The sequence below is a fragment of the Cinclus cinclus genome, chromosome 3, assembly GCF_963662255.1.
Source record: "Cinclus cinclus chromosome 3, bCinCin1.1, whole genome shotgun sequence".
Classification (NCBI taxonomy): domain Eukaryota; kingdom Metazoa; phylum Chordata; class Aves; order Passeriformes; family Cinclidae; genus Cinclus; species Cinclus cinclus.
The window spans coordinates 26663471-26675859 of NC_085048.1; the positions used below are offsets into that span (position 1 = coordinate 26663471).

Genomic DNA, 12389 nt, shown 5'->3' on the forward strand with positions numbered 1-12389 from the left:
AAAGGTGTAGAGTTTTATAATTTCTTTTGCAAATAAAATCTAATCTATATAAAATTTTGGCACATCTTTATCTTCTGCACTCACTAGGAGAGATTTTTGAATGGCTGTAATAGTTTAAATGGCCGTAAAAATGAATCTCTGTAGGGTTTTTAATGACACTTATACATTTCATTCTCCATATATTCTGCTGACAGTTTTCTTATGTCTTCTTGAAACAACTGCATCAAATATAGCTCTTGATAAGTACCTTAATAAAAATTATACCCATTTTAGGACAGAAATGCAATTACAAGCCTTTAGAAAATGTATGCTCACTTACATTCAGCATTACCTCTTGTATTATTTGTTTTTGTATCATGTATTGGAAAGGAGAAATATTTTTTGTTTCACTTGCTAACAATAACTTGGGAAACATCATTATTTTTAAGGCAGGCATAGATTAGTTATTTTAAAAAATGTTCCACCCTCATTGAGAAACAACCATGCTCTTTCAACAGAGCAGGTATTACACAGTAAACATGCTACATTTTGTCTTGACAAAATAACCAGTTGTGTTCTTTTAGGGTCAAGTTCTCTGTTAGTAAAACCGACCATCTCAGATTCAGATCTTAATGGTTTTTTTCCTGTTCTTTAGATAAACAGACTGATCTGTCAATTTAATTTGTCTTTCCAAGACTGAAAAAGTAAGAGTTAAGTGTTTTCTGTCAGTAAACTGAGTCTGAATTAGCAAGTTAAAATCAAAAGTTCTTTGTTACCAGATATCTTCAGAACTACTAATTTCTCAGGAAATGCTAGTGAATTTTGTAACATAATTATGGCTTTGTACTTCTATCAGAATTAATCTCCTGATAAAGAAAGAAAAGCCACAGATTTAACAGTTAAATAAAGTGCCAAAATATGGTCCAGTATTTTGATACAAGAGTTGATTGTAAGGTGGAAAAAGGAAGTATATTTACTTTGTAAGGATTCTTTGACAAAACCTCCGTTAATTCTGGTATGCTGAGAATCAATCACTTTATTCTGTTTGTGTGCCTGTTTGGTGATTTCAGATTTTTTTACAGAAGATACTTTAAAAACAGAAGTGAAATTGAAAAAAGTTTTAATTGCTTCTGTTTTTATTTTGTCCACTTTTACAATCTTGTCTAAGTAGAAACACTAGAGCATACTAATTACAAGGGTTCTAAGTAGGGCATAGCACAGCACAGAATATTGTCTTTTAAAATACATTTACAGATATTATGGAGAAGTTGTATTTATTCTGGATTTTTAAGATGAAAAATGAATAATTCAATTCTGATAAGAACAGCTGAAATCTGTTTATTGAAGAAAACATTTCCCATTTATTTTTTCACCATATTTTATAAAGATCTCGTCTTTAAATATCTACAGCATGTTACAGCTCACTAAGGAGAACACATACTTTGGTTTTTTTCAATAACTGAAATGATAATAAATTATCATTCAAATTTTAATAAGACACTCTATGACAGGGTCCAGGCTCACAAAGTGTTTGCCATTTAATAGATTTAAAATAGATTATTTGTTTATGTGAGATTCTGCATAATTGTTTTAACTTACTTGATCAGCAAAGAGGAATATTTGTGATTCCTTCCTGCAACATTTTAGATGACACAGTTTTACTGAATGCATATCCTTATTGAAAATCAGTATTCCATGGCATTTTTGATATAAAAATTATATCACTGCATTAACAACACCCTTTGTAATTCTTTCTGAAAGTCAAAATAAATTCATATGGCATACAACCCTTTATGAAAGCTTGTACAGAAAGCAACATATTAGTACCTGTATTTATTAATTCCATCTTCACATGTGGCTCCATGTTGACACTGGTTTATCTCACAGTCATTAATATTCTCAAGACATGTATTTCCAGTCCATCCAAGAGCACAGACACAGTGAGATCTCTGATTTTCTTCGTCATAGAAGCAACTACCTCCATTTGCACATACCTGAAGATGAGAATTACAAATACTCTGTATTGGGTTTGTGTGGTCGGGTTCTGGTAGTGGGGACGGGGTGGTGTGGGAGTGCTGTAGAGGTGATTTCTCTCTTTTTCTGCCAGAAGCTGCTCCCATGTCTGACAGAGGCCAGCCAGCTCCAGGATGGACACACTGCTGGCCAAGGTCAAGCCCATCAGTGACGGTGGTACAGCCTTGGAGTAACAGAGTTAAGAAGAGGGAAAAAGTTTATTTCACAGAAGTAATTGCAGCCAGGGAAGAGCAGGGTGAGAACATGTGAGAGGAACAGCTCTGCAGACACCAAGGTGAGTGCAGAAGGAGGGGCAGGAGATGCTCCAGGTGCCAGAGCTGAGATTCCCCTGCAGCCCCTGGTGCAGCCCATGGTGAGGCAGCTGTGCCCCTGCAGCCCATGGAGGGCCTTGGGGATGCAGAGATCCACCTGCAGCCCATGGAGGGCCTTGGGGATGCAGAGATCCACCTGCAGCCTTGGAGGAGACCCACACTGGAGCAGGAGGATGCTCAAAAGAAGTGTGGGAGACCCATGGTGAAGCAGCCTGCTCTTGAAGGACTGCGTCTTGTGAGTCACACACTGTAACAGATCAGGAAGAACTGTAGCCCTTGTGAAGGGGTCACAGTAGAAAAGTTTGTGGAAGACTGTCATCCATGGGAAAGGAACCTACTATGGGGCAGGGGAAGAACTCCTCTCCCTGAGGATGAAGCAGAGGCAAAACCGACGTAGTGAACTGACCACTGCTCCCATGACTCATAACCCTGCACCACTGTAGGGAAGAGAAGGTAGAAAATTTGGAATAAAATTAAACCCGGGAAGGAGGTATGGAGGGGGGAAAGGTACTTGTAAGATTTGTTTTATTTCTAATGATCCTGCTCTGATTTTGTTAGTCATAAATTCAACTAATTTCCCTAAGAGAAATCTGTTTTGCTGTGATAGTAATCATTAAGTGATCTCTCCCTGCCCTTATCTCAACTTATAATCAATTTTCTCTTCCCTGTCCTGTTGCAGAGGGCACTGATGGAGTGGCTTCAATGGGCACCTGGCATCTAGCCTGGGTCAACTCACTGTATACACAAGGAGTTTTTCTTTGCATGTTGGATTTTTTCCCCAAGAGTTTAATGGAATAAGCCATTAGCAATAAATATGGTCATTTAATCTTTTTATGTTGTAATATTAAAAAAGATTAATCACCAAGAACATAAAATACTGAATGCTATTAAATCAATATGTCAATTTATTGTTTAGTTGGTAAAAAGCATTTCTACTTTAATTTAACAGCATCATTTTTACAACTGCCCTTAAAATATGCTTGTTTTAGGACGGACAGTAGTGAACTGGACTGTTATTTTTCCATTGAAAGAGTAGAGTAACTGTTCTTATTCTCTATAATTTAGCTTAATATGTGGTTATCAGGAAAATACTGGTTTCATTTTAATTATAATGTTTTATATGTTCATAAATTACATCTAAGCTGTGGGAAAATCAGAAGCTGCTTTATTTTCAATTTACAGATGTTGAAATATTTAGAAAATTTAGACTGGAACAGCTTTTTCCCTTCTAGTTTTTAATTGCTAATATAACTTGCTAAACCAGTATTTCCTGTATTCTTAAAAAAAAAAAAAATAAAGGCAGTTATAAGTCTGAATTAATGCTCCTTTCTTCATTTTACTTTTAGGTTCCATTTTCATTTCCATGAAAATTTTGCCAGTATGAAGACAGATAACTACATATTCATTTCAAAGCAATTAAGACCCCTCCTTCTAATCAATTGATTTTTAAAGAAAATGGTGTCTGGAAGATGAGTTAATGCACTAGCACTTCAGTTTGATTGAGTCTGAATCTCTTTATAATGTCATTAAGATTTGTAATAATAACAGTCCTTGGCAGAAGTATTCTAATATTCATTTCTCTTTGATTAAGTTTCAAACTGACCTTAAAATGAAGAGATTTTTGTTATGCTCTCTGTACTGAATTTTAGACTTACCTTGGGATACTTATTCACTATAACAACATCTTGAAGAAAAATGCAGTTCAACATAAATGCAAAAACACCCCTTCTATGTGAATTGTATGGGAATTGTTATCTCCTTTTAAAATTATTTTCATGTGTTTTCTACTTTTGTATTTATATGTTTTTGCTGGATTTTGTCCTGATGCTTACTATTTGCTCAAAGCTCAAATAGTTCAAATAAGCTTATACTCAAGAAAACCATCCAGAAAACCTTAGGTGATTAAGACAAATATTTCAATTTTACCACAACATTATGTTTCATTTATTCTTATGCCATTTTGATACTTTATACTGTGAAGAAAGGTGTTATCCTCTAAGATTTTACTGTAATCTAAAGATTTAAATTTAAATGAAAGCTATGGAATTTATTTAAACACAAATCCTATGTTTCAGCATACCATACACAGGTCTATTCTTACCAGTCTCACCATCATGCTTCTGTCTAGGCCTTAGAGGATTTTATTCTTCTCCTATCTTTCCTTTGAAGGAATTGAGGGGTATAGCCCTAGTATATGTCTGTCTCTTCTCTAAGTATCATGTGTTGTCAAATGCTCAAGATAAGATGGCAATCATTATTTCCAACCCCTCTTTCAACTTATATTTCATGTAATTCTCTGCAGTTGGAATGAAACTGCATTTTACAGACATAAAAAAATACACATGAATGTATAATTTCCCCCAAGCATATAATTTTACTATAGTCTTCAGGTTTTATTACTGCAAAGTCAATTGTACCTGAGTATTCAAATTTTTCTGGCAGTGCAATTTTATTTAATCTGCCCTATATTCTTTCCTAGACTGGTGGTACACTAAGCAAGTAGATAAAATGTTTGTCTTAAAAATATTGAAAACAGAAATTGCCTTACTTTTACAGATGAGGAATCTTTGTAGCGTTGCACAGAATGTGGGGACCAGAACAAATATGTAAGTGGCAGCTCCTCTAAACACTAAATATATATTGAGTACATAGGCACTTCCATTGAAAAGGTTGGAACTATGGTCTTGAATGCAAGTGCAATATGGGATCTTGGCTCATAAAAAGAGAAAACCTTCAAGCAAAATATGCGAGTGAAATTCAATAAATTTCAGTATTATAAAGCTGTAGATAGATACTGGGCGGGACTTTCAGATGTGATTTAGTTCCTAATTCATATGGGAATTATTTTTGACAAATCAGGTTGATGTCTGCTAAGCACATCTGTTTGCATCTTAAAACTGAAAAGAGAATGAAAAATAATTGAAAAGTGCTTTTTAATTCCTAAGCTTCCTTTTAAAAAACAATTACTATATGTCAACATCTTGCAGTTCCCATAGTTTACAGTTATACTTTCAAATTTTTCATAGTAACAGCTAAAGGAAACAATGATTTTTTAAGCTTGCTGACAGAATTTTAAAAAAAGAAATGTTTTAAGGGAAGCAATAAAATTTGTAAGTAAGATGAAGCTGTAGCCACTAAAAATAATCACACATAAAATAATAGAATTAAGGCTGAAAAAGACCTTCAAGATCATTGAATCCAACCTTTGATCAAACACCACCATGCCAGCTAAACTGTAACATTAAATCTCACATCCAGTTGTTTCTTGAACACCTCCAGGGATGGTGGCTCCACCACTTCCTTGGGCAGTCTATTCCAAAATTTAACAGCCCTTTCTGTGAATAATTTCTTCCTGATATCCATCCTTAACCTCCCTTGTCACAGCTGGAGGCTATGTCCTCTTGTCCTGTCACTGGTTGCCTGGGAGAAGAGGCTGACCCCCACCTGGCTGCAGCCTCCTTTTATGTAGTTGTAGAGAGGGATAAGGTCCCCCCTGAGACTGTTTCTCCAACCTAAGCAACCTCACCTCCCTCCGCTGCCCCTCATAAGACTTTCTTTCCAGACCCTTCACCAGCTCTGTTGTGTTTTTCTGGACACACTCCTTCACCTCAGTATCTTTCTTGAAGTGAGGGGCCCAGAACGCCTTAGGATGCCTCCTCACTTGTGATTTTTAGGGTCACAGGTGGACTTTCAAGGTATGTAAACTATTCAGGGATGTGGAACATCCATCCCTGGAGATTTTCAAAACGCGATTTATAATCCAACCAAGACTTTATTTTCCATGAAAGGTTGGACTAGATGGTCTTAGGAGGTCCCTTCCAACCTGGGCTGTTTTATGGTTCTGTGATTCTACTACCTAGGCCTCTCATGTTGCACTCCAATTATTTGCTATTTTGAGTGATCCTATCAATTCTCTATGAGCTCCTGTTAATAAAAATATTAAAATTTGTAGCATACATTGAGTATTCAAATGGAAAAAAGAGATATTTTCTTTATTCCTTTTCATGTCTACCTGAGTATATTCCAGAAGAAAAAGTATTGTAACACAGAGTGGCTAAATTTGGTCCTGTTGGAAGTCACTAATTTAAAGATGACAAAATATTTATTTATTCAGAGTTTTTTCATAATTTTTGGTCCAGAGCAAGCAGGCATTATCCTAACTACAAAGTTAGGAATAGATTTTGAAGTTTAAAGGAAGATATTCCCTGTCCTAAATTGTTCACCTCATTTTTTTTAATATTTGTTTGAAAAAATAAAAGGAAATTAAAACCAACTGCAGTGTATTAATTGTGGGGCTGAGAAAGAAAAAAAAAACCTAATGCATTAATACAATTATATATTTATGCAGAGAAAAAAGATCCCCAATTAATTACATCAATTTTTTGTTCATTGAGAAAACATTACATTACAAATGGTAGCATTCTTTTCTATCTATTTTGCTGAATACACAGAGGTTAAGCAGTTCACCATAACTGAGGTACCACTAGAAATGTAAAAGAATTGAAAGGAAAAAATATATGCAAAAATATATACTTATTTTCTATCTAGAGCAAATAAATTAAGAATTAAATGTTGAATAATGAAATCTATTGACCTATATTAATCTTTAATTTCAAGTTATTGCTTAAACTATTTCAGAAATATATGAAAATATTTGTTGGAAAGCAGCCTTTGTTTTTCCAATAAGGAAATTATATCATTTTAATGATCTGCAAAACTCAAGTATATAAATGCATAATTTTATTTTCTATTCTTTTTCCCATTAGAAAATCTACTAATTATTCACATTATGCCCAAATCAAGCATCTCATACCATGAGTGTATATTGATACATATATATGTATAATATTTTTCCCAAGTGACATTTATGATAGTCTATAAAATGTTTGTATTAATAAATTAAATGTGTCTGAGGGCATTTAAGTGAATATTACAATAAAATGCTTTACAATCTCCCATTAGCATCCTTGGCACACCATCACTTCCCATACTGACTAGCCATAATGATGATTGCACCATCATGATACTAGGCCATGTGCAATATACTTGCTCTCAGTATGACACTTTAAATCATAAAAATGTTGAAATTTACCAGATGCTGAACAATTTAAGTATAAACCTTTGAGCCAGTGAGTTTTTCAGTGCTATATTTCGTATTCACTGTTAAGTGTCTACTCATGGATTTCAAGGTGACATAAATACTGATTGTTCTTTGTAAATATGTTGCCCACCATACACAGTAAACTTTTATGGTGCATATATTTTGATAAAATAATTGATAAAGCCTGTAACACTCATTATCATGTTTGTGTAGTTGTTTGGAAGGCTATATAGCATTATGTACAGGGCTTTCATAATAACTATCACAATAAAAAAGTACAACAGTATTTTAGCTTAACCCATACAAAAATCTCATAGTCCACCCTGATATGAAAGAATCGTGCCCAAATTTAATTTAAAAGGTCATAAAGGATCGTGAGAAGGATGCAACAAATGCATTTCTTCTAGATAACTTTGAAAGTGCAAAAGTAGTATTCATTTCCATACGCTGTGAGCATTGATGAACAACTTGCAAGACAAATTTAGGTCTTTATTTATATTTAAACGGCCTTTTCATATCTCATTGAAGTGTAATTAATCTTGCCTTTTTGTTGTTGAATATAGTTTTTATTTTTGTTTGCAATGGAAAAGAAACTTTTGTCATTATTTCTGTACATTGCTGTACCATTAGCCTTCTATCTCGTAACTTTTAAACATATCAAAGATTGCAAAGAGATTTTGCCTACAGTATTTTTCAAGTTTCATAATGTAACAGCAGCAACTAAGGGACAGAAGGAGACATCAGTGACTAAATCTATAATGAACAAGGAAGGCAGAGCTCAGACATTAGATGTTTTGTTAGACAATGACCATAATAGTTAGATTATGGACTTCTACACAGGAAAAAAGTATATTAACATGAGAATATATAAAGAATGAGTCTTGTGTTTAGGAAACCCATGTGAAATGAGGCTTCAGCTCACTGCTATTAGAATAAGTTGTTTGATTTTCCAAAAAACACTGGGAGGAATATATTGGTTTATCCTACCTCTGTGTTTCCAATACATGGTGATAAACATGTGTAATTAAATCCATGAGATTTATCCATACACAGTGCTCCTGGGGCACAGCTTATATTGTTGAATAAGCAGGCATCAATATCGAGTTCACATCTCTCACCTTCAAAACCTGCACCACAAAGAGAATGTTTAATCACAGTTCATTCAGAATATTGACATTATGTCTGTTCAGGGTGTTAGCAGTTAACACCACTCTCCTAGAGTTATTTGGCAGTTTTATTTCCTGAACAAAGAGAAAAAGTGCTTTTCTTCATAAAAATGTTCACTGCATTTGTTGAGATACATTGCTATTTTTATGTCGCTATTTCTTAGCATAAATACTTGGATGATATTTTATTTGTTTTGTTAGAAAATAGAATAAATTACCAATGGCTCACCTATAGGACAAATGCACTTAAAATGTTCTTCATAGTCAATACATGTTCCTCCATTTTCACATGAATTGGAATGACAGCTGTCAATTTGCACCTCGCAGAATTTTCCTGAGGTAGGAAGAAAAGTCCTAAAAAGATTAGGAATTAATATCACATTCTCAAGGAAACAACATAATTCATATTAGCAATATTGATAGAATAACTTTCTTTAAATAAGATCTCTGGAATATTGGTTAAAGATCTTGAGTATGTTTTCAGACTCTTTTTTGCTTCACTTATACATCTAAAAATTAGATCTCAGTGTTTTTTAAAAAAGGTCAAACCAAAAGTAGTTTTTAAGCATCTGAAACAATTTAGGATGCCACCTGGAGAGTATACAGAGCTGAAGAGGGTGGATTTTCCCTGGAAATAATTAACTGAAACTAAGGTCATGCCTTTGTATTTTCTTCTTCCTCTTTCATGAGTCAATCTTGATAGCTACTCAAGACTTTTGAATCTATTATAAACATATTTTTTTACATATTTTCTGAGCTCTGTTTTCCCTAGCCCCCATTTATCTGAGGTAACCTTCACTGTGATTCACTGAACAACTTGCTCATTTATCTGAAAACTGGTTTTAACCCAGCAGGAAGAAATAATTAAGCATATAACTGGACAGTTCTAAAAAAACATACTGAATAGAAATATATCTCTGGCAATGTGATATGAATCAATAAGGAAGATCATCAGGTTTACTATTAGTCTTGGAAAACAAGTTCCCAAATTTAGAAAGAATAAAGAATAGAGGGAAAAAAAATGTTTACTACTGAGAAATTAGAAGAAGGTGCAGGAGTTGAGATTTATTGAAGAGGAAAACTTCAGAAACTACAATAAGTGTAAATTAGTGATGTTTTTACCACCAACTTCTTTGTAATCAGTGTTACTTTATGGCTTAAGCAGAATGCATGGAAGAGCTGTATAGAAGAAAAATGTTTGAGAGGAATACACAATAAATGTGGATAATTTCTTTGCACACAATATGTAAAATTTTGAGTCATAAGTTAGCATTTAATTTGAAATTCTTTATATGTCTAAAAAAGGAAATGAATTTACTTCAAATAACAAAATTGTTTTAAAATTTTTAATCATCTATCCTTTTGATCTAAATCTAGAGACATCAGGAAAATGCAAATTAATAGGCTAAAATTTAGAAAGAATATGACTGTGTATTTCAGTATTTTCTTCCAATTTAATTCACTTTAGGTATGCTGGAACGGAGTGCCAAATTAAGACCTAAAGACTGCTTCTTATGGACTTCTGTAAATGCAAACAGGAATATGCTGTGATTTGGTGGTCAAAAATCTCTATTTTGGGCCAACAGCTGCTAAACCACAAGTACAATCTGGTGTTTTTCAGAGTGAGTGACCAGCATGCTTTTAAGGATTTTTAATACTTATTCTATCCTATCAGTCCTCAGTTAAAAATCACACACTGATAACATCCATCAATTTTTTAACAGCTGAGATATTTTTTTACTCTGTATTATAAAGCTTACTGAGATAAAAACATTTTAAAATTATATGTAATAATAGAGAACATAGGAAAATAAGAAATTATTTTTGTATAAACAAGAAATTCTTGCTATTTATTATTATTATTATTATACGTAATATTACATAGGAAACTATGAGCAACCTGACCTTACATTTACAAGACTCTCATTTGCTCTGTTCATATTGACTAATGGTAACCCAAATTATCTGCATTTCTGGGGAGATTTCATCATGATTAATACTTTTAGAAAGCCACTTTTCCTGTAACAGCGGCCAGCAAAAAGGCGTGCTAACACATAAATAGATATTTTAATTCCAAATGCAACTGAATGTGCTGAGGAAATTGCAATCTCCTAGGAATTTGGAGGTTTGGTTTGTTGTGCTTTTCTTAATGAGGTTTGGAAGGCAAAATCAGGAGCAAAAAAAAAGGCTGGGAAAAAGACTTCAACTCAATATATATTTTGGATCAATTTTTTCATGTTTATTCATGAGGATGGAATTGTCTTGTCCAGGAAACCCTTATGAATAAATATTAGTGCAACCCAACAGGCTTTAAGAATTATTTTGCTATAAATCTGAAATTCTTATAGTGACTGTACCCTTTAACAAACTTTATGACTTTCCCTGCCACAATGACGTCAAGAAAACCTAGTAACTCCAAACTGTTACAAAATTTACTGGAATCTGAATACTGCTGAGAAATGCATAATTTATGGTATTAAAGTCTGATTAAGTGATAAATGGATATCAGGAGAGATCTCCACAGTAATCCACTTAGCTTTTAATGCCTAATTATCACTTCATAGTGAGTAAGGGCTGAGTAATTGAGAACTGCAGTAGTTAGAGAACTCAACCAATTTTTTTTGTGCACAATTAAGCATGTTATTCCTCTACCAGAAATAAGTTCAGCAGGTTCAAGGAACAAAGGGAAAAATAAAGAAATTTTACAACATGCGGAGTTGGGGAAAATTTGATTAAAGACTATTGTTGCACTGTTTATTTTATAAATGACATTATACATTTTTTATCTAAGGATGTGTTCTTAAAAGTTAAATTAATTATTTTCCTTAATTTTATTTTACTATCAATATATTTGGAGGAAGCTTTCTTGTCCTCTCTGATTCTTGCTCTCTTAATTTCCAGCTTTCCTTTAGCTTTTCTTACTCCATCCATGCACACACAAGTAATTTCTCTATGCCCCTTTTATGCAGCTTCCAACCTCCATTTTCTGTGCATTGTGGGATGAGACATTTGATTGTGTTAACACACTAAACCTGAAAGAATATATCTTGCTTTTCATCTGTGTTTGTTAGCTTAGACTCCATGATGAACTAAAGCAACTACATAGCTCTGGGGTTGGTGCCAACAGAAAAATTAGTGTACTTACCTGATAATAAATGTACTAGTTTATTTAAATTAATAACAACAAATAACCTAATCCAGGTAAAGCACACCTGAGAATTCTAAAAACACTAAGATGTGACATTGCTGAAACAACATTGGTAGAGTGAGGAAACTTTTAAATGGACTTTGGGACCAGAAGAAGGAAAGTTGGCAAATTCAATGCAAATTCTAAAAGTAAACTTATGGGGTTTTCCCCCCATAGCACTGCAGAATAACACTGTCTTTTCTAGCAATAGATCATAACCTCTGCACTGAATTTACAAGAACTGAGGATCATCAGACTTTCCTGCAATGATGTTTTACTTCGCCTGATTGTGACAGTAGGTTTTTTTTTTTCCCTTCTGATTTGCTTTGCTTTTATATTTACATGGAATAACCATAGGTTTAAAAAATAGGAACAAGTAGACATTATAATTACTATTGTATCTACTGTGTCAATGCAGTGATGTATGCAAATACAGGGCTGGTACCATAAAAAGGGACAAGAGAAGTGGAGGCATAGGATGTGATGTGAGGGACACTGCGGTGGTCAGAGATAGGAGACCCCATAATGACAGGCAATTCAGCAGTGCCCAGCTAAAGAATGAAGAACTGTAGCTGCACAATACTGGTCTTAAGGAAGCATAAAAAAAAATA

At 33.8% G+C, this 12389-nt stretch overlaps 1 protein-coding gene across 1 annotated transcript in view; it reads right to left on the reverse strand.

Annotated features, from left to right (window-relative positions):
• The window catches only part of EYS (eyes shut homolog), a 706383-nt gene that overhangs the window by 618141 nt on the left and 75853 nt on the right, over positions 1-12389 (reverse strand). The window contains exons 7-9 of the mRNA XM_062489770.1: positions 8821-8925; positions 8413-8552; positions 1807-1973 (exon numbers count right to left, since the gene is read on the reverse strand). Coding sequence (XP_062345754.1) covers positions 1807-1973; positions 8413-8552; positions 8821-8925 — 412 coding nt within the window. The remainder of the gene's footprint in view (positions 1-1806; positions 1974-8412; positions 8553-8820; positions 8926-12389) is intronic.